The following is a 23,022-nucleotide window of genomic DNA, read 5'->3' as shown; positions in this document are numbered from 1 at the left end:
TTAAATGATCAATATCAGCAGCGAGATATATCAACCCACTGGGAGGAACTCGTTCCAAGGTCCTAGCGAACCAAGCAAAGGAATGGTGGGCTTTCTTCACAAGATAACAGTGATGACAGAATACCTCCTGGGAAGGCTCAATCATACAGCAGATTTACATTCCAGACACCAGAAGAATTCCAGTGCCTGGCAGCTAGACCCTCACCTTTTCCAGGGTCTGATGAACAGATGGGAGCCGTGCCAAATCAACCTCTTTGCCTGACATCTGGATCATCATCTCCTGCAATTCTTCTGCTGGTGTCCAGATACCCTGGCTGAAGCTATGGATGTGATCCCACAGGATTGGAGTCAGTACACAGGATACAGGGTTTCCACCCTTCTCAATGATCAGCAGGTTGATTGCCCAGGTATGGCATCAACAAGCGGAAATGGTGTTGGTGACGCATCTTTGGAGATCGCATGTCTGGTATCCAGTTCTTCTGTAACTTTCTGGATTTTCCAATCCCTCTTCCCTGGACCCCACCCCTTGTGACGGATGCTCACAGCATCATACACCACTTGGTACAGGAGGGGACACTCAAACTTATGGCTGGAAGATTACAGGACACGTTAAGAGATCCATTGATTATCTCAAACAGCTGCTCACTTCATCAACAGAGCATGGGCGGATTCAACAATTAAGGGGTACAAATCCGCGTGGAGCAGATGGTTAGCTGGTGTGTGCGAAGAGGTACCAATCCTGTGGGGTCAGATGTAGTGCAGATGGTCAGCTTCCTCTCAGGGCTATCAGAGAAGGGTCTGGCGTACAGGACCATTAATACTTGCCCCTCCTCTGTTTTCCTATTTCCTTTTCAAGATATCCCAGCAGGGGAACACCTTCTGGGGTCTAGGGTGATTAGAGGGATCAGACTATTGAGACCCTTTGATATGTTAATGCTGTCCTGAAACTTTTGCAGTCCTGGTAGGACAATGAATTCCTTTCAAGGAAACAACTTACAGGTAAGCTGGCTATTTTACTATGTCTCATATCATGCAAACTTCTGTCAGGCGTTAGGGCTGTAGGCATTTCAGCCCGTCTTTTTTCCCCGGAAGGGGTATCTTTCACTATTTCAAGGAGAACTAAAACTAAAACCAGAGTGAATTAATACCCAGCTTTTGTCCACCGTCTGAAGTTATGTGTGGCATGTTGCCTAAAAGCGTATGAGACCATGACGGGGGAGTTTCATCCTCTGGGAACATCACAACTTCTCATTACCTTAAAGATGCCTTTTAAGGCGGTCTCTTCTTCAGCCATTGCACGCTGGGTGAAATGGGTCATGCAGGAAGCTTGTATCAATACCTCAGTTTTTGGAGCTCATTCTGCCGGGGGCAATGGCTTCCAACGCCTTTCATTTAAGTGGTCGCTTGTAGAATATTTGGAACGCGGCTAATTGGTCTTTAGAGTCTACTTTTAAGAAGTTTTACTTTAAAATGTGGCCTCAGTGGTGGTTAATCTGCTACATATTCAGAGCCTCCAGTCCTGACATAGAATATAAAATTTCCTAGCTATTGTGAAGGAAAGTTTTAATTGTATTAAGGACACGGAGGTGAGGATTGTCCCACCTACTTATACTCCTGTATTTCAAGGCCCACCCTTCAATTGTGACTGACACTATGTGAGGTTAAGTATTCTTAAAATATGTCAAGTGTCAAAATGTTCTAATTAAGTCTTATGGTATGGAAAGTGTGAATTACAACCTTATTTATTTCCTTTATGGGCTGAACTGAAGCAAGCATTCTAACCAAGAGGAAAAGTGTTACACTTTGCACGAAGAAAGAGGAAGTGTTTTTCGTTGATGATGTAGTTATAGTTGTTGGTGCATGGCCATTGGTGGATTGGACTATGTTTTTTTTCTTTATTCTATTGACTATAGTTGTTGGCTTGGGCTGCTAGCTGAAAATAAAGTAATGCATAATCCCCACCTCCTTGTCCTTATTAGAAGTGAAATTTTCCTTTTACGATAGGCAGGAAATTTTACATTGCCCTTCAACATTAAGGCCCTCATTATGAGTGTGGCGGTCTTAAAACAGCCACACTCACAGTGGCGGCTGTACCGCCACTTTGGTGGCGGTTCGACCTCCACATTATGACTTCGGCGAAAGCGACACTTTAGGACCGCCGGCACCGCCACTGTTAAGCTGGCCAATGGCCTGGCAGCGCCTGCAGTCTTAATCCATCAGAGCAGCACTGCAAGCACCGCTGCACTGGGGTTTACGAGTCCCCTCTCTGCCGGCTTTGCATGGCGGTTCCACCTCCATGTAAAGGCTGGCGGAGATAGGGTCCCTACGGCCCCTGCACTTGGCATGGGCAGTGCAGGAGCCCCCATGGACAGCCCCATTGTGCTTTTCACTGCCCAAATTGCGGGCAGTGAAAAGGGTGACGGGTGCTATTTTGAGCCACCGTCAATGTTGTTATGAGTTTCCCGCTGGTCCAGCATGAAACTCATAATAGGGTCAGCTGGCGGAAAACCAGAGTGGCGGTTTCTGACCCAAAGAGTTTGGCGTGTGCCCTCCAAACATGTAATAAGGGCCTAAATCTTTATTTACGCAAATTTAACTTCTAACTTTATAGAACACCATCAGCTCCTGTCCCAACAATTTTTTCCTTGGCCAATCAGAGAGAACAAATACACAAAACCTTATTGCCTAATTGAGATCAGCTAAGTCATCACTACTGGAAGCTACATCACACTCTTCTATCCCTTCCAAAACATTGTCCTGATCATTTTGCAATAACGATTTAGGTAAATAGTCAACCCTAACATTGACAGAAACAGGAATAAAAACAATCAAAACAGTATACTTTTATAACTTAGATAATATTCTCTCTAAATGAGAGGAAGCCTTACAGATCTTTTATTATTCTAAAATGAAATCAGATGTTTGTGATACTTCTTAGAGTAAATGTTCTACTCCAAATTTAAGATGTGAAATGCTCAATACTCTAACTACAGACAAGAGGTTACCTCTTAGTTGTGGAGTAACTCTTTTCTGGTTGATATAAAGCCTGAGAGAGAAACACAACAGTAACTCCTTTGTCCTCTTTTTGTTGTGTTCAAACTGCCCCTACTCCAAAGTACTGGCATCAACTCTGATAATGCTCTTGACAGAATTTGAATGGACTCAAAGGTGACGCCTTAACTATGGCATCCTTAATGTTCTGAAAAACAAGCTCATGCTCTTGTGTCAAATTGAACTTCACCCCTTTTTTAAGTAAACACCTCAACAGAGCAGCAACTTAGGAAACATTCTCAACAAAGCAAGAATTACATTTTCCGTTTCTCAAGTAGCAGGACCTAAGTTGCACCTTATTAGTCAGCTTGTATACTTTTTTCATGGCTTTAAGCATGTTGTCGTTGGAGCAAAGCCTTATTCAGAAAGTTTGAACCCTATACATTCAACATCATTTTATAATAATTTGCACTCCCAAATTGAAGAGTCATAACTCTGTTACACAAAATACCCAGAATATTATCAAGAATTTGATTGTGTTTCTTACTGAATCAGGAGTTATCATGGTATCTTTTTGGAAGGACCACCATCCTCTCAATGCTCCCAAACAGGATGTGCATTTGTTTTTGGAACATCCTGATCAGTGCAATCTTGTACGTAGAGATCCTCCTTGAAATACTAATCCCCTTCATACATACATTGGCAAAAAAGCATGTTCTACCACATTTGAAGCATTCTGTATTAATGGATGTACATTCTTTAAATTAAGCCGTGTGCAAATTACATCTAACACACTATTCTTTTTTTTCTCACAAAAACGAATTTGAATACAGCTTACTCGGATCTTTAGCCTTGTCTGTTATCATGCTTATACCTTCCAAACATTTTCCTCATGGAAATTGCTGCTTCTTCACCCTCACCACAGTGATGTCTATGCAACAGCTCTTGAATATCTTTCTTTGAACATGGTATAATCACTTGGTCTCTGATGTATGTGAAAATTCATGCTTCCAAACCTGCAATTGCCCACCAATGCTCTGAGCATTACCACATACAAATCAATCTGTTCATTCACAAGTTGGTGTCATGCACGTAAATTAACCCCTTTGGTGTGTCGGGCGGCCTGGAGCCATCTGATGCAATAGTACTTGTGTGCGTCGGATGGCTCCCTCCCATCCCCACACACGACACAGAAAATTCCTCTGTGGATTTCCATTCCATATTTTCAGCCTTGGTTTCTCTGGAGGAATTTCCCCAGCAACCAGGGATGAAAGCATCCCCTTCCTGTAATGATGATAGGCGCACCGTGCACGCCAGCGTCATTGCAGGAAAAATGAATGCAAAATGAGCCGATCAACTCATTTGCTTTCATTTTCTTCGGGGCTCAAGGGCCTTTTCCAGACCCCTGAGCACCAATTTCAACTGGAGATGAAGCTTTGGAAATGTACCTTTCCCTAGTAGATCCCTTCTTGGAGATCCCCTCAGAAAGACGATCCCCAAGCAGGGATCCACCACAGGACACCAGGGAGGACTTTTTTGCTACCTCTTAATTTTTTTCAATTAATTCAGTCTTTCTCCACCCTCCCCACAGGTAGCAGGTGTGGCCAACAGCACCTAATCTGCCCCCTAGGGGGCAAAAAGCCCACTAGGCACCAGGGACTAATTGTTTATTTAGGAAAGAGTGGGGGCTGCCTAGAATAGGCATGGCAATGCCCCTCCCCCTTCAAAAATAGGCACAGTCTTTCTGCCCCGTTGAGGGACATTTGGGCATTATTACCACCAATCTGCCCCTGAAGGGGAAGAAAGCCCACTAGACACCTGGGATTATTATTTTTTAATAAAAGGGGGATGGGGTTTGCCCACCATGGGCATGACCATGCGCCCACCCTACATAAATGTGGACCAAAGTATTTCTACCCTCCCCTCGGGGGCAGATAGGGTAATTGCCCTCGATCTGCCCCGAGGGTGTACAAGCCCACTAAGATGCCAGGGAATATTTTGTTTTAAAACAAAAGAGAAGTGGGGGCTGCACACCATTGACCTGGCCATGCCCCTATCCCAAATAAATGGGGACACAGTCTTTCTGCCCCCATGAGGGGCAGATGAAAGTAATTATTCCAGATCACCCACCCCACACCCACAGGGGAGGGGCAGACAGCCATCTAGATGCGAGGGAATTAAAAAATATATTAGAGGGATAGGAGCTGTCTACTACCATGGGTATGGGTATGCCCCCACTCCAACTGAAATGGGCAACAATATTTCTGACCCCCTCGCGTACTAATGCATCTCATCCCAACGCCAAGCAAGAGGACATTTGACTTTTTTTGGTTTAATTTTACATATGGGCGAGGAGAACTTGGCTAACTCCCACTATCGTCCCACTTGCAATGGTGAGCAGCTGCACTTTTGGACTTGGGTAGGCTGCCACCTGGAAAAACCTAGCAGACCCAGATACTTCTGCAAACTAAACATCTGGTACTTCACATACACCCCACACCATTTTCTTACCCACAGTGCCATTGTCCTTAGTTTGATTGTTTCCTGTTGCAGCCAGCCACACAAGTGGGGCAGCATGTATATTTGAACAGGTGGGGCAATGCTGGGTGGTAGGAAGTTTGTCGATTCCTGCTGATTCTGGAAGTTTCCATCACAGAAATGTAAGGAAAATGTGTGAATTCAGGCAAAGTTGGAGGTTTTGAGGGCATTTTTGGTGAAGAAGCCTATTGGGATCCACACATGTCATGCCATCCTGGATTCCTCTAGGTTTCTACTTTCTAAAAATGTACAGGTTGATTAGGTTTTCCTAGGTGCCAGCTGAGCTAGGAAATCTAGAGCTACCTACACTGGAAAAAGAGGGTCAGTTTTGGGTGGAAAAATGTGCTGCGTCCATGCTGCGTTTTGGGCAGTTTCCTGGCATAGCCACTGGGTCTACCCACACAAGTGAGGTGGCATTTTTATTTGAAGACTTAGGAGAATGCCGGGTAGAAAGAGGTTTGTGGCTCCCCACAGATTCCAGAATTTTCCATCACAGAAATGTGAGGAAAATGTGTTTTTTTAGACAAAGTTTGAGATTTGCAAGGGATTCAGGGCATACTAATGTGGTGAGAGCCATGCATGTCTGCCCACCCTGGATACCGATAGGTGTCTAGCTTTCAAAAATGTATAGGTTGGCTAGGTTTCACTATGTGCCAGCTGAGCTAGGGTCCAAAATCTAGGGCTACCCACATCTGAAAAAGAGGGTAATTTTACGGTGGAAAAATATGCTGCGTCCGTGTTGAGTTTTGAGCCGTTTCCTGTTGCGGGCACTAAGTCTACTTACATACGTGAGGTACTATTTTTATCAGTTGACTTGTGGGAGCATAGGGTAGTAGGACATTTGCTATTACCGATTGGATTTTGCTGCATTGGTGCCTTTCAGATGTAAGCCAGTGTATCAGAAAAGGACACTTTGAAAAATACCCTCCAAATTGTACGCAAGTTGGGTACCCACAAATTCAGAGATGTAGAAATTCCCACTGGTCCTAAACTCTATACCTTGTGTCCATGCCAGAAATATATAAGTATGCTTGATACCCATTTTTCAGTCTGCTTATTATTTCGCTATAAGAATTGGTCTATAGTCAGTACTCCATGAAATACCATTGTGTGGTGCAGCTCAGTGGTTTGCTCTGGGTGCATTGGGTTCTTGGACAACCTACAAACCCTATATATCCCCGCAACTATAAGGATCTAGCGGACATAATGATATATATTGCTTTTTTCAATCGGCCATTGTGACAAAAGGTTACAGACGAAAATATTGTGACAAATGCACATTTTCTTTCCTACTCATTTTCAATATTTCTTTATTTCAATCATTATTTTCCTTGTGAAAACCTTGAAGGATCTACACATATGAACCCTTGCTGAATTCAGAATCTTGTCAATTTCTTTTTAAATGTATAGCTTTTCTGGATCACCCATAGGTTTTACACTGGCTTCCACCACAAACTGGAAGAATTTTGAGAGCACAAAAAATAGGGAAAATAGGCTATCTCTAAGAAAAGTCCCAAAACTTTTGTACAAAATTAGCTTTATCCTGAAAGCTGGGAAGATGGTGACTTTAGTACAGCAGGCCGTTCGTGGATGCTATTTTTAGAGAATAAATCAGACACTTTTATCTGGAGCACTATTTGCATATATATATTTTTTTTAACTCAACATTTTCCTATATTTTGCCTTTTTCTGAGTCCCCTGCCGGGGAATCCACAAACCCTGTGCACCTTTAGAATTCCCAGGATGGTAGAAAAGGACACAAATGTGGCATGGATAGCTTATGTGGACAAAATGTTACAGAGCCCCAAGCGCAAACTACCTCAAATAGCCAAAAGAAACGCTTGGCATGTTGGGTGGGAGGAGGAACAGGGGGTGGTCTAACAGCAAATGAGGTGAGGCTCCTCCATAAAAGGTGCCTTTACTCTTTCTGGAGTCTCAGTATAAAAATTGTGGCCTACAGCATTTACTCCGAGAGAGGTGTTATTTAGATGGAGAGAAGCTGGTTTAACCATAAAAATGAGAAGTGGCAACTTGGTATGGAGTCAGTTAAATATTTGGGACATATCCTTTCATGTAATGGTATCAAACGTCAATTAGATTCATGTGAAGTGGTAAAAAAAGGCCTCTGCCCTGGAAATAAGGATGAACCTAGGTCCTATCTAGGACTTTAGGAATAATATTCTAAATTCATAAAAATATCTGCTGACAAAGCAAAGCCCAAGCAACCATTGCTAAAATAAATGTTCACTTTATCTTGGAGCAGCAGTGACAAAGTTATTTTGTAAAGGTTATGTGCCTTATTTAAGGTTTGTTGGAGAAGGAGAAATGCTGTAAACTGGTGGTTGTCCTACCTCATCAAATCTGCGGTGCCCTCTTTGTTCAGAGAAGAAACCGCTGGGCAACTGTTGGCACCGATTCTTCTGGCTCCACTGGCAATAACCCTTGACCCAGTGTCCAATAGTTTAGGACTGGTGGGTCACAGTGATGGCCGCCTTACCCTAAATAGGGTCATGCCCCATGAGAGGCACAGTAGGAACACAGAGGTACAATCTAAAATTGCCCACACGCACAGGGAAAAAGCTCCATTCATATCCAGGGCATTTGCTTTTTGTTCTATGAACAAAAAATGCTGGGCGGAACTGAACATAGCCCCTTCTCAGCAAACTTCAAATTTGTGAATGGAGCCACTGTGGTGGTGACTCCCTGCACAGCAAAGAGAGGCCCACTAGGCTTGGGGGATCTCTAAATACAGTGAGTGGCATTCTGGCAGGACAACGGACGCCCACCAAGGTCTAAATAAGGCCATAAGTCAAGTTCTTATTCAATACAGTTTTGTTCTGAAAGCCATATCCCCTATCAAGGTGAAGTCCAAGCCTGAGGTAGTTAAGGGTTTCTCAAAGTCAGATATGTTGTTGTCAAGCTGACACTGATGCTACTGGTTTTGGCACCAAAAGTTCCAAGCAGGATAATGCAGGATTTTATAGCCCAGAGATTGCCTTTTCGCTGAGATGGATTTCATACCTTACCCCAGTCCAAGGATTTACCTTTGGACTTAGAGCCTGATTTAAAGTTTGGTGTATGGGATACTCCGTCACAAACTTGATGGATATCCCACCTGCATATTAAAAGTGCTCAGAGTATTCTGCCCTTGTAATAAGATGAGCAGAATATCTGACAGGTTTGGGACAGAGTATTCCATCTGCCAAACTCAATGCCCTTAGCCACATTTGGTTCTTAAAACCCTCTAGTTCAGGAGATCCCAAATATTTTAGAATCAAGACTCACTTTTTAGAACAAACTTCCATGACCCACTGTGGGAAGCTGGCTCTGCATATACTATATCAAAGTGAGATATAGGGGGTCATTATGACCCCGGCGGACGGCAGTAAAATGGCTGTACTTTTCCTCATATTAAGACATTGGAACCGCTAATGTACCACACCGTCCGCAATGGCGGTAACAACCGCAGGACTGGAGACTTCAGTCTCCAGCCAGGCGGCCTTCACTAGCCCGCACTCGGGATTATGACCCCACCAACCGCCATGGTTTTCATAGCTTCCTTACCGCCATGAAAAGCATGGCGGTAGGCACCATCAGTAACAGGAAACTCCTTCCCTGTCACTGACAGGGGTCTTCCCCGCCTCCTCCACCTCCCCAGGTTTCCCCAACCCCCCTCCCTCTCCAGACCCCCCACCACATACACGCACCCTCATTCACCAATGAACACACGCATACACACACTCATACTCGCATTCCTCCACGCATGCATACATCCACTCACACACACAATGTTATAATGAGGGCCATAGTGTGCATAGAGTCCAGGGGTTCCCCAGAGGCTTAACAGAGGCTAAGGTAGATAATACTAAAGCTCTATTTGTGGTAGTGTGGTCGAGCAGTTAGGTTTTTCAGATGGTAGTGCAAAGCATTTGTTGTACACACACAGACAATAGGAGAAGCACACACTCAATGACTTAACTCCAGACCAATAGGTTTTTATATAGAAAAATATATTTTGTTGATTTATTACTAGAGCTACATGTCTCAGTTGAGAAGTAAATACTATTGCAGGTAAGTACTCAACATAGACATCAATGTAACTTTGTTTCACTTTAGCAAAGTAAACCGTTTTTAAGAAAACATAGAATATCTATTTTAAAAATGGACAGACTGCAAATTCAGAACAGTTCCTGAGGAAAGAAAAGGAAGTAAAGTTTTAGAAGTAAGTAATCAACTTACGGTTCCAGTCTGTAACGCCTGCTAGAGGGGTGACTTACCTATGCCACAGGCAGTGTTTTGTGGGCATGGCACCCTGAGAGGGATGCCATGTCAACTTTGCCTTTTTCTCCCCACCAACACACACAATCTGCATTGGCAGTGTGCATGTATTTGGTGAGGGGTCCCTTAGGGTGGCACAATATACGCAGCAGCCCTGAGGACCCTTCCTGGTCACAGAGACCTTGGGACCACTGGTACCTTTTACAAGGGACTTATCTGTGTGCCAGAGGTGTGCCAATTTTGAAAACAATGGTACAGCTTTAGGGAAAGAACTCTAGTGCTGGGGTCTGGTTAGCATGAACCCTGCACACTCTCAGTCAAGTCAACATCAATATCAGGCAAAAAGTAGGAGGGGGTAACTGCAACAAGGGCCAGTTTCCTACACCCACCTATCTTTAATGGACAGGAGGAGGGGCAATTGTTTTAAGTAACTAAAGCATTGAGTAGTAGTACAATGTAATTTGCAGACAGCACATTTTCCATTAAAATGGCCACTAAATTTGCAGAGACATACCGTTTTATTGAAACTAGAAACATGATGATGTGTGGAAATCAGGTTTCTGTGAATCTTTACATTTGTGGATAATCAAGTAAGTGTCTAGGAGCCACATGTATGACCGTCAGCTTTTGCTACTTGCAAATTGTGATTTTTAGTGCCTCACAATTTACAAGTGTGGATGTACATCAGTGTCTCTGTTTGCCCTTCCCAAATGGGTCACAAGGGACCTGCCTTAAAACTTAAAAGGCAGGTCGCAATTTGCGACCCATTGGGAATGGCTGAAACTCACAGGGACGGTGGCCTGCTGGTATCAGCAGACCACCATGTCCGTGACTGCTTTTTAAATAAAGCAGTTTCTATTTTGATGCAGCCAGTTTTCCTTAAAAGAAAACTGGATGCATTTCAAAAATAAAAATTAAAGCTTTTCTTTTTATTTTTTAAGAGTGGGACCTCTGCCGCCTCTTACAAAATGTTGGCGCCCCAATTCTCTAAGGGAAGTGGTCCCTTGTGGACATCTTTCTGTTTGCTAATGGCTTACCATCAATTTGAAATTGAGGGTCAACTGCAAATGTTTTGGGGCTGCAATTCTGGTCGCAAAACATTTATACATATCATTGAGACTTGCTATTAAGAACATGTAAGTCCCGGTCTCGGTTGAGATGAAGGCCTCAGAATCGTTCACGGAGTACCCCCTCTTTGTCGTCCCACTCCAAGTCCTCGGGTCAATCGCGTAAGTCGAGGTATAATAAGTGGAAGAAAGCGAAACATTGGTCGGCTGAATCTCATATCTCATCTGAGGAGACAAAGGAGGGGGAGCCTTGTCGATCCAGGCCGCCCTCTGCATAGTCTGCATCTGGGCTGACCCCGTGCCTCCCCGAGTTTCTGGGAGCTGGAGCAATCCCCTGCCCAACTTAAGGAGTTTTAAGAGGCCTTCCGCCTCATTTTTGAGGAGTGCGACTCCGTTGATGTGCCTTTAGGTCCCTTGGACTCAGAAGGGGCCCCTTTGGGTTCCACGCTGGCGGCATCGGCCTCAGATCTGAGGGGTACACATGGATCCATTCCTGGATCTGCACTGACGCCGGTCTTACCACTTCGACCTTCCCCGGCACAAGTCCTGACATCGATGCTCCCGGCACCGCCCATGCCCCCTGACGGCACTGTCCCTATCCTCATTGCCGACACAGAGCCAGACAACGTACGATGCCAACTCCAGCACCAACAGAGGACTTGCTCCCTATGTCCGAACCTCAGCCTTATTTCTATGGGCTAGGTTACTTTGAAGAATGGAGGGGTTGATGGATCCTTTGGAATACCAGCTCTAAGAGCCCATGAACTGGCGTATGGACCTGGGTGATACCAGTGGACTGGATACTTCCCCAGATACTGGCATGTTCTCTCCATCTACCATGGTTACAGAGGAGGGAGCTTTATATTAGTTTCCTGAAGGATCCTTCAGCCGACCCATCAGAACTAAAGAATTTCTGGCCCATCTCGCAGCTTCCCTACCCCACCAAAGTACTGGAGAAAGTAATCAGTTCACAACTACGGAATTTTATTGAGGCCTATCCCTGGACAGCTCACAGTCCATCTTCTGCAGCAACCACAGCACGGAGACAGCCCTCCTGGCAGCCACCGACGACATCCGATTACTCCTAGACCGCAGCCACACCACAGCACTCATACTCCTGGCCTCTCAGCAGCCCTCAACATGGTCTCCCACAACACTCTGTGCACCAGACTCAATGACATAGGAATCTGTGGAAGAGCCCTGGAATGTATCCACTCTTCCTCTCCGGGAGAACGCAGAGGGTCACACTCCCGCCCTACACATCCAGACCCACAGGAGTCAACTGCAGAGTCCCCCAAGGATCCTCACTGAGTCCCACACTGTTCAACGTATACATGGGCCCTCTCGTAGCCAACGTCAGAAGCCATGGTATGGTGGACCCCTCACCAAAGACATGGCCAGAAGGAACATCCACTCAGGAATGGAAACCATCACCACCTGGATGAGAGAAAGGTCCTTCAAACTCAAATCCAACAAGACTGAGCTCATCATCTTCGGAAATGCCACCTCAGCTTGGGATGACTCCTGGTGGCCCACATCCCTCAGCGCCCCCCAGACTGCACCAGCTGAGTATGCCCGCAACCTAGACATCATCCTTGAATCCTCCCTATCCATGATCCACCAGGTAAACTCAGTCTCCTCCTCCTGCTGGCACACACTCCACAAACTTCGGAAGATCTTCAGATGGATCCCAGCAGACTGTCGCAGGACAGTCACCCACGCCTTAATCCGACATGGTCCAGATCTCGGAGGGAACTGCAAAAGATCTGCAATGGTGGTTAACGAACCAAGATTGTGCCAGAGGCAGATCCTTCTCTCTTTCCCAACCAGATCTGACAGTAGGGACAGATGTGTCACTCCTGGGATGGGGCAGTCATCTGGGAGAGGCAGAGATCAGAGGCATCTGGTCGCCGGCAGAGTCCGGACTCCACATCAACCTGTTGGTGCTCCAGGCGACCAGACTGGCATTAAAAGCCTTTCTTCCCCCTCTCAAAGGGAAAGTAGTATAGGTGTTCAAAGACAACAACACCGCTATGTGGTTCTGCAACAAGCAGGGTGGGTTGGGGTCATAGACCATTTGTCAAGAGGCTCTGTGCCTCTGAAAGTGGCTGGAACAACCGGGCATTTCCCTGGTGGTTCAACATCTGGTGGGCTCTCTGAACACCAGAGCAGACTAACTCAGCCAACAGTGCTTAGTCGATCATGAATGACGTCTCCATCTGGAGGTGGCACGACGTCTCTTTCAGCAGTGTGGAGAGCCTTGGTTAGATCTGTTTGCCTCCACAGAAAATGTGCAATGTCAGCTGAATTGCACGTTGGAGTTTCCAAGGCGGCAATCATTCGGGAATGCTTTTCATCTCGAGTAGATCTCAGGCCTCCTGTATACCTTTCCACTCATACCATTTCTACACAGAGTTCTCAAGAAGATCAAGAATGACAAGTAATCCTTGTGGCTCCGGACACGTCACTAAGAGTTTGGTATCCCTAGCTACTGAGCATGGCCATCTATTCTCCGATCAGATTGTCCCTTTGGGAGGATCTTCTATTGCAGCAGCAAGGGAGGGGTCTCCACCCTAACCTGTCCAGTCTCCGCCTTTTTGCATGAAGATTGAGCGGCAACAGTTGACAGCTTTTGACCTTCCGCCCGAACACTGTAATGTAATCTTGGTATTCAGGCGTCCCTCCACCAAAACTGTTTACGCCTGTCATTGGAAGAAATTTGTGACATGTTGCACAGACAAGTCTCTTGACCCCCATTCTGCCTCTCTTTCTGAGGTTTTGTTGTTTATTCTTCCTCTGGCCCAGCAGAGGTTATCTGTCTGCCAATTCTGATTTGTTTGTGGTTGCCTAATCAACCTTTCTTGTTTAAGTAAATAGGTTCCTTAAATACCTTACTCCTATGTTTCCTCCATCTCCAGTAATTAGGATTTGAATATAATTTTGAGTTTTCTGAGGTGCGCACCTTATGAGCCTCTCCACAATTGTCCTCTCAGGCTTCTCACTTTGAAAACAGCCCTCCCTGTGTCCATTACATCTTCCTGCAGGGTGAGTGATCTGCTGGTATTGACCTCTAAGCCACTATCTTTTCATCCTGACACTGTGGTGCCTTGCATTAGGGTCTCCTTTCTGCCAAAAGTGGTTATGCACTTCCATGTAGGCCCATCCATCACCTTGCCTATTTTTTTATGCACCCCAGCATCCTTCTAAGGAAGAGGAAAGACCACACCGCCAGGACACAAAAAGAGCGTTGGTGTTCTACCTTGATCTCACGAAAGAGTTCCGGGAGGATGATCAAGTCTTTGTTGGTTAAGTGGGTGCGAAGAAAGGTTGGGCAGTGCAAAAGAGAACTATCTCAAGATGGGTCATACTCTGCATAAAATGTGCTACGCACTGGCTAAGAAGCAAGCCCTTGAGGGCTTGCGTGCTCATTCTACCAGAGCTAAAGGTGCAATCACTGCATTTGTACACACAGTTCCAGTCCTTGGCATCTGTCTGGCAGCAACGTAGGCATCTCTGCACAAGTTTACCAAACACTACTGGCTGGAAAGTCAGCTCCGTGCAGACCTGCAGGATTTTCTAGCAGACTCACCTCCAAGGATGGTATTGCTTGGGTATCTATTCTAAGGTAAAGAACCTGTCACTAGATGTCTCTATTGGATGGACAAGTTACTCACATTTGGTGATGCCTTATCTGGAAGAGACAATTTTCAGTTGCAGATTCCTTACCAACCCACCCATCCTCGATGCTCTGCGAACTGATTTCTAGGGACAGAGACTCCCTTTCAGGGCTCTCGTTTTGAGACACCAGTGGTCAGTGTTCTTCTTGTCTCTGCACTTCTGGCGTGGAAAGTCGTGAACAGAAACTGACGTTGGCGTACCAGGGTAGCACCTATATAGGACCTACAGCGTCCTATCCATCACAGAGGATGCCAACAATGCATACGGAGCCGATCGACACCACCTAACGGCGCGTAGCGCTACTGCTCAAGAAAAATCTCTGGATCCAGACTGATGCCTGGGGAAATTGTAAGGTAAGGAATCTGCAACTAGATATTGTCTCTACCAGATAAGGCATTACCTAAGGTAAGTAACTTGTCCAGCTGGTACCAAATGCATCTGTTTTGATGTATATCTCCTCGGGCCCACAACCTCTTTCAGATTACAGCACTTTGATAGGGAGAGAGACAGACCAAGAGGGAGTGGAAGAATGGCAAAGAGGTCGATATCAACCAGGAGGGATACAAATATGCAAACAATACTTCTGTTGGTAAGAATATCCTCCAAAATAGATAAAAGATCTCCTCTTTTTAACATTTCTTCATATGTACTCAACTACGATAAGCACATGATCCAGAGTAAGGGATTAGGATGTGTAATCACAGAGAGACCAAAAATGAGTTATTTCAACTTTTTAGGAGGATCAGATAAACTTGAGAAACACAAGATATATGTTCTATACAACATCTCTTGAGCAGAAGGTATAGCCCTAATGATATTAAGTTATAATATGGACATTACCTAAAACCTGCTGACAAATGGGGAGCTATCATAATCCAAGACACGATGTGAACATGATAAAGAGATCAAATGACAACCAAGTAATGCAGCTCACTACAAAACACAAGTTGGTGATCCATTACATGAGTTACAGGTTGAAATATGTTAGATCACTGACATAGGTTTATTTGCAGGGTACGTTTGTGCAAAGGAACCACCCTATAATCCCTGTAATTTACACTCTTTCCAAAGAACCTTCAAGAACCACCTTGTATACCCATTATTGCGGCTGTGTTCCATTTTTTAACCTCTGTGCAAATTTGTGGATTGCTCTATCAAACAGTAGATCTCGAAAATTGACTTTTACGTGAAAGATACGACAGATTTTGTAAGCAGTGTTCCTCCTCTTGTGCGGTTGGTGGCAAGAGATCTAGTGGGTCTCTAGGATTGAATAGGAGCAGCCCCATTTCTTACCTTCTAAGTCAAATGAATTAGTGTCAAGGCAGTCCTTTGTTCTGCCTCCCATTCCTGCCACATCCCCAAATTAGACCTGCTAAGTGGTTGTTGACAGTTCACCCGCCTTCCTGTGCCAAGAGGTCAGTCTGTTTTCTTCTGGCAGGCAGTGTTAACTCTAGCTATTAGATTGTTTTTTGCCCTCTAAAGGTGTGATGAGTTGAAAAACTGGTTTTAAGACAGTTCTGGCTAAGGCAGCACAAAGTCAATTTCTTACAAAGTTAACTTCCACTAAAGTTACTACAATTATATCACAGTTTGAAAATAAGGAGATTATTTCCTTGAATCTTTTTCCTAGCATTGTCATAGTCAGAGAAATAATCATTTGAAGCCTACCTAGGCTTATTCTTGGAGATGGTAGCCTAAATCTACACAGTCAAAACAGCTTTTAGGTCTTCAGTCACTGAAAGAGCATCTAATTTGTAAAGGTAGGGTGCCATTTAAAAAAAATATACAATGCACCCTTCACCCCCCCACATGTAAGCTTACAATGCACATTTTTGGAGTGAATCATGCTTCCCTTCATGGTACCTCTGTGGTGTTTTAAAAATGCAGCCCAGCCAGAGAACACTGGCACATATGTTTATGTCATACATGTGGGGTGTATAAATATACACTGCAGCCCACATGTGACATTTGACTTCCATTCCACTGGGGCAGTTTCTGAGAATCTAACATGCCAGTCAATTTAAATAGACCAATTGGCTGAAACCAATTTCACCAATGTCATTTAGAGCCTAAGCACACAATCTCCGCTGTGGCACTGAGTAGCAGTGTCACACTTCACAGACTACTAATACCAGCCAACACCAGGGTCCAGAAAAGGGGAAGTATCAGGGATTACGATGTAGAAAAGGGCAGATTTCCTCCACATTGCTACAGGAATCAAATAAGCACGAGTGAATAAAGGAATGGAATGCACCTAAAGATGGTGTAGACATTGTTTTTCTAAATCAGACACACCTGTTCCTTTGCCCTTGACACAACCTAGACACCCTAGCGCATATAGCCTTCTTATATAGGAAATATTATGTTAAATCTGTCCTTGGCTCGTGGGGATAGATTGGACAATAAAGAGTGAAACTATGATTCACACTTTCTCTTTCAATTTTCAACTATATGCTCTTGCTTTGTGTTTCACCACACTCCCCAGGAATATGTCCTATATTAAAATAAATAATTATTTACAAAACATGCAACATTGAAAAGGAAACTCAGAGGATTTGGCGGTAACTGTAAATGTGTATTTAAGATTGGAAAATGCAAAGTGCATCTTTGTGAATATCCACTAAGTTGCAATACTGTGGGTTGATACCTATTCCCTATACACTTATATACAATTTTCCCAAAGGGCACTCAACTTCCCATTCCTTGACAACACATATTTTCTCAACCCTGTCTTAAAGGTACCACAAATGAAAACCCACAAATCCTGAATTGGTGGAGAAATATTGAGAATCATGAGCTATATTATCTTAACAATTGGTATCTTATTTTTGCATTGGAAAAGAAGTAGTGCATTCATCTTCTGTTTCCAAACAACAGCATCCATGATTGTAATGTTCTCTAAATTAAATCTTCTAAATGATCCAGAAAAGGGCCTGGTGCAAATCAAAATTCAGAATATTGTAGAGATTTATGAAATTAATATATCCAATTGATCCATATACCAACCTTGCTGAGAGGTGAGGAACTCTACCATGTGTTGCGCCTCAACCTGTATTCGGTTCTCCATGCTCTTCTGCTTAATGCCCAGGCTGCGCAGAATTATTACACTTGCACGTCTCTGCTGTTTCCAGATGTGGCCAGTGGCCGAGATAACACCTGTAGATGCATGTTTTCATTAATGGGGGCATTTCTGAATGGTCATCAATTATAATGGCAAAGGTCAATGCATTTATTAGGAAGAAGTCCAGACAAGCACAGTGGTATGAATGGCATTTATAATGCAATCCATTCTTGAGCAGGTTATTCTCTCTACCAGCCTTCAGGCTTATCACGGTCTCCGTCCAGCCACTTGCTGATGCTCCCCTACATCCATTGTGTCTGCTTTGGTGGGAGATATTTCTCCTATTTAGCAGCCATACCTTGGAATTCTCTTCTTATGGAAATCAAAAATGTGGCTGATATCATCAATAAGAAAATAAAGTGTAATATTGGGCTCTTTGTGCAAATTTGAGGCCTTTAGCTAGTACGCTCCTTCTTTAGCGCAAGGAAGCTTGTCACACAGGCAACTCTTGTGTTTTCTATGAACTTGCTAAAGTAATATACCATTCTTTGGCTACCCCTTTTTTGGTAAAAGGAAACTGAATCTTCAGAACTGAATCTAGATCAGTTTCCGCTCTGAGCTTTTGAATCTTTGTCAACAATTGCACAGGTGCGGAGCTATTCCGCAACTTGTTATCGTCAACCGCCAACTCAGACCCATCTTGCATCATTGGCACCCCCCATCTTTTGTCCAGAAAAATTTCCAAGTCCGAAGGTAACTCTTTGACTGGGACCCTGTGAGAGCAGAAATAATCTTTAATAAATGTTATTGATTTTAGCTAACAATTAACATATGCTTACTGAATCTATTGCATTATCGAATGTTTAGAAAATATGCCCACCATTGATGGGAACCATTTTGCAAATGTTAAAAGTATTAAAAAATGATGTTAGTGGTCAAAAGTGTTATGTTTATGAATATTAAAATATAGTAGTGGGCTGCATTAACATGTAAAAGAAATTATTAAGCCTGATATGGGTATACCTATAATAGACATAAATGGGCCTAGTAAATTAAAACTCATGTCGAGTCTTTTTGGGAAATTAAAAGCATAAATTATTCTTGAAATTTATTTTTGCTCAAATAATAAAAGTTGTGATTGCTCATTATGTGCACAGAGCTGACCAAAATATGTTTTGTAACACTGCACTATGGAAATGTTGAAGTGAGAACCGTTGTTTAGAAATGTATTGTACTCTGGATGTAACAAATGTTTCTTTGATGGTGAAAAGAAAACTTGCTGACTAAAGTTGTACGTGTAACAGAACTTTGCCAGACGAAACTGGTGATGGCTGCGAGAGAAGGAGGCCCAATCATCGACGTGTGAAAGATTTCTGAATTATATTGTAGATATGTTTCCTATGATCTATTTGGTCTAAAGTGATCATGCAATTTCTTGACCAATGAAATTATGGGTGAGTTGTTCGTATGGTTTTGACTTATTCTGACTGCATTGTCAGAAGTGAGGACTAACTTATTCAGAACCGTGGCCTCTTGGTCACTTCTAACCAGAGAGAGAGAGAGAAGATCCTTGGCGAAGAGGGTTAGATCCAGTCCCTTCCTAGAATACTTCTATCTGTAGCCTTACTTTGATTAACTGGCTAAACTTTATTATTAAAGTTATTGATTCCTTAGGTGATGCCCATGATACTGACTTAGTTAACTTAGATCCCAACCGTGGCTAAGCCATTCCCTTTTATACGTCCATGCCAAAGAAGACCGAGACGGATGTCCTGCTTGACGAAGCCTTCACTGATTGCTGATCTATAAAGGAGAGGTATAACAAACTGCAAATGTTATTGTTGCAGACTTTGTTTTGTCTTTAGGTACCAACCACTATTTAACTAAGTGTCCTCTGCCCCTGGCTTAAGTCCTCTCTGGAGGATCCTCCTGCTCCCTAGAATTCTGCCAGCTAGGGCAAGTCTCCCAGGGAGGCAGCTTCATCTTCAGGCACCAGGCTCTCCCACTTCTGTGCCTGAGGACGTTTGGAGGGTGGATTGCCAGCCTTCCTGCCCCGCTTCTTGGCTTTAGGGACATGGTCCATTGTTTTAGGCTCCAGGATCCCTTGACTTTCCTCACGGCCTTCTGTACTCTGATGGCGACACATACCCACTCATGGAGACCCAGTAGCATTACTGCATAGATCCTTTTCTCCAACTCTGCCTAGGGAGAGGTCTCAAGATCATTGCCCACCAGGCATTCTACTGGGCAGACAGGGGACACAGCTATCTTCTTTGGGCCAGTAACCACTCCACACTCAAAGTCCACCAGATCTATGGAATGGGACTTTGTGACATTGTCAGCATTGACAATTTGATGCCTCTCCTCTGGAAGGATCTGGTCTGGGGAAACCAGTCTGGCCATATTCACAGTTACAGTGGCACCTGAAACCTTCAGGACCTTCACCTGCACCCACTGATTTTTGGCCACTACCTGCATTTCAACATAATGAGGGGCCAGTAGGCCAGAGGTTCAATGTTCTCCACACCCATAGAAACTAAGGTGGCCTCAGTATACTCCATGTAGTCTCCAGGAACAACTTCCTTTCCTGACCCAACACTAGCCTCACTCTTGGTATGGTCATCAGTGGGTGCCTTTTTGGTGCACACTGTTTCTCCCCACTTGTGCCCTAGCTGACTACAGTCAAAGCACACCACAGCCATTGAAGGGTCAATCTTCTTTCCCAAGTATGCCCTCCTCTTGGAATGAGATGTGTTTCTGCCCCCCCCTTTAACATCATTTGGGGACTCTTCAGGAGTGTCTTTCTTTTTATCCTTACTCCCCTCTTTCCTCTGAAGGGCTGCCTTTCTTCAGAGTCTTCTTGGGAACGCTGGTGTGAACCTACCCATCAGCTGTCTGGCCCCACTCCTTGGTCTAGACAGCTTAGAATCCACCAGATGCTGTTGCAACTTCTCTAAGGAACAATTAGGGTGTGCTCCTTAACTTTCAAATTATAGAGCCCTTCATAAGTTTCCAGTCTTCTGCCCTTTATACAGCCATACAGTGCCTTTTTACTGAGGTTTCTAGAAAATCTAGCCATGTCTTTGTTTCCCCCATGTGTGTTCCTCATGTTCTGTCTGTACTCATCAAGAATGAGTCCAAAGAGTTCTACAAGTGCTGTCTTTATGCGCGGGTAGGATTCTGCTACCTGATCCTTGAGTGAATGCAATATATTCCTACCAACTACTGGTACTAACTCCCAGAGTAGTATCCCCCAGTGTAGTGTACCCAACTTCCTCATCGCAAAAGCCCTCTTGTAGGATGCTAGCCACTTGTCTATGTCATCATTCTGGACAAACTTAGAACAATCCCTTTTGGCAGCCTGACTTCCTGGGCACCCCTGTTAGATACCTCATCCTCCTTATTACTGCCACCATTCCCTCAGGGCCTCATGCCCAGTTGGGTTGTCCTTTCTTTAAGGGCCAGTCTTTTTTTTGCAAGGGCCACTGCCCTTTCTTCCAGCTGTTGGGCTGCCTTCTCCTCTTGGATTGACCTACTGCTGCTGATGGAGCATTTCACACTCCTAGCTCTGGAGGCTATCCCATGTCTGCCGTTGCAGGCTTGGGCATCACCCCCCCTATGCTGCTTCAATGACAGTTCTACCATCCTCCTTCTCTACATCTTCTTTCCCACTGATTTAAGGATGTTTTCTTCTGGTGGAGCTCTTGGGCCTCTATCCAAGCTGTGAAGGCCCAGATCAGATCATCCTTCTTTGCATTAGCCCCCACTGTGATCCTCCTGTCCCTGCAGTGTCCTCAGCTCATCTCTTTTGAGGGGGGGACAGGTTGGCTAGGGTGAGCTCCATGTTTTATTTGCTCAAAGTGACTTCCAAAAACGTTTCAAGAACTTTTTGAAACCTTTTTCAAATTTTTGAAACACTTGGAAATCTTTGTCACAACTTTGAAAACTTTTTTAAAAAGTTAGCAACTCCTTAAAACAGTGTCTGAAGTATTGGAACTTGACTACTAGTTGGTAAACACAGGGACTGCTTTGTGGGTGACTTCTTGGGCAGATTCTAATTAGTTTCAACCTCTACCAACTGTATGGGGCTTCTGTACACAAGTTCTAGATTCCACCAATCACCACCAATATAAGGAAATGGGGTGTACTACATGGTATGGTTGTATGATCTCATCCTGTAATACACTTTCAACACATTTAGGACCAGTCAGGTTGTGTTTGTTACACCTTAGCTCAACCCTGGGTAGGTGTGACTCTGAGCAGTCAGGTTTACAAGAAGGAACAAGTGTAAAGAATTTAAACAGCACCAAAACAACTAAAGAAGAAAAATCTGACACTCGAGAAATCTGACACCAATTTAGGAAAAAAAGAGTATATTTTTATGACTTTATGGACACCAAAATATAAAATATCTACTGGAAGATTCTGGAGATATAGATTTTCCTAGAAACAATAAATCAACACTTTTCATCAAGGGAACCAGCAAGGTCAAAAGAAACAGTCCTCAGTGTTTCCTCAAAGAAAGGAGGCTTCAGTCCAGTCCAAGCATCAGTGCCACCTTGCCATTGATGTCTGTGGAGTGATGGAGTGACCCTGATGCAAAGAATACATGATGCTTAAAGATGCCCAAGGATGCTAAAGATAGTGTGCAGTCAATGGGAATCTTCCTGAGGTTTCTCCTCGGTTCACGGTCCTGGTGAGGTGTTTCTGGCCACAGGGGTTGATGTCCCTCGAAGTACTCTCATGGTCAGCAGAAGCCCAATAACCAGTGGGCAAACCGTCGCCCGACACAGCGCTTCCAGCAGTTTAATTCTTTTTACTGGTAACTCTCCCTTTATAATGACAGAGTCCAGCAGACTAACGTGCAACTTTGGAGCGTAGTGTCCGGGACTCTTAGTACACAGCAGCGAGGAGTGGTGATCCAGTGATCTGGACTACCAACTTGCTCCAACAGGATTCTTCAATTTTTGTGGAACTATGCTGCAACAGGAAGTCAGACAACAGACTCTTAGAGTCTCTCTGGCTAGGCTTGAGGGATGACTTCCGCATGAGCAGAACAAAACAGGCACAGTCCTTTCCTTCGGAACAGCAGGTGTAGTCCAACTTCAGTGCAGCCTCTTCTTTCCTGGTCCCAGGGTCAGCAGGGCAGTCCTTCGTCAGTCCTCTTCTCCAGTCAAGTGATATCTAAGTTGAGTGCCAGGGATGCCCCTTTTATGCCCAGAAAGGGACCTCAAGGGAGGTGGCTGTCCCTAGCCTATGGGCTACCAGTTTCCTTCCCGCCTGATGAAGACTTCCTGTGAAGTGTGGCATATACCTATCCCAGAGTACTGTATTCTGCCAACTCATATGATGTTGGGACCTCTCTTTTGGTGTGGAGCATGGCAACCCGCCCTAGAGGGTTGGCTACCT

General features: G+C 44.4%; 1 protein-coding gene across 1 annotated transcript in view; it reads right to left on the bottom strand.

Annotated features, from left to right (window-relative positions):
- Positions 1–23,022, bottom strand: part of LOC138279162 (cytochrome P450 2J6-like) — a 149,904-nt gene that overhangs the window by 89,556 nt on the left and 37,326 nt on the right. The window contains exon 3 of the mRNA XM_069219382.1: positions 17,559–17,708. Within this exon, the coding sequence (XP_069075483.1) occupies positions 17,559–17,708 (150 nt within the window). The remainder of the gene's footprint in view (positions 1–17,558; positions 17,709–23,022) is intronic.

Source organism: Pleurodeles waltl, unplaced genomic scaffold, assembly GCF_031143425.1.
Source record: "Pleurodeles waltl isolate 20211129_DDA unplaced genomic scaffold, aPleWal1.hap1.20221129 scaffold_69, whole genome shotgun sequence".
NCBI classification, from domain to species: domain Eukaryota; kingdom Metazoa; phylum Chordata; class Amphibia; order Caudata; family Salamandridae; genus Pleurodeles; species Pleurodeles waltl.
Note: the sequence above shows the minus strand (reverse complement) of the source record. Positions and strands in the feature narration are given on the sequence as shown.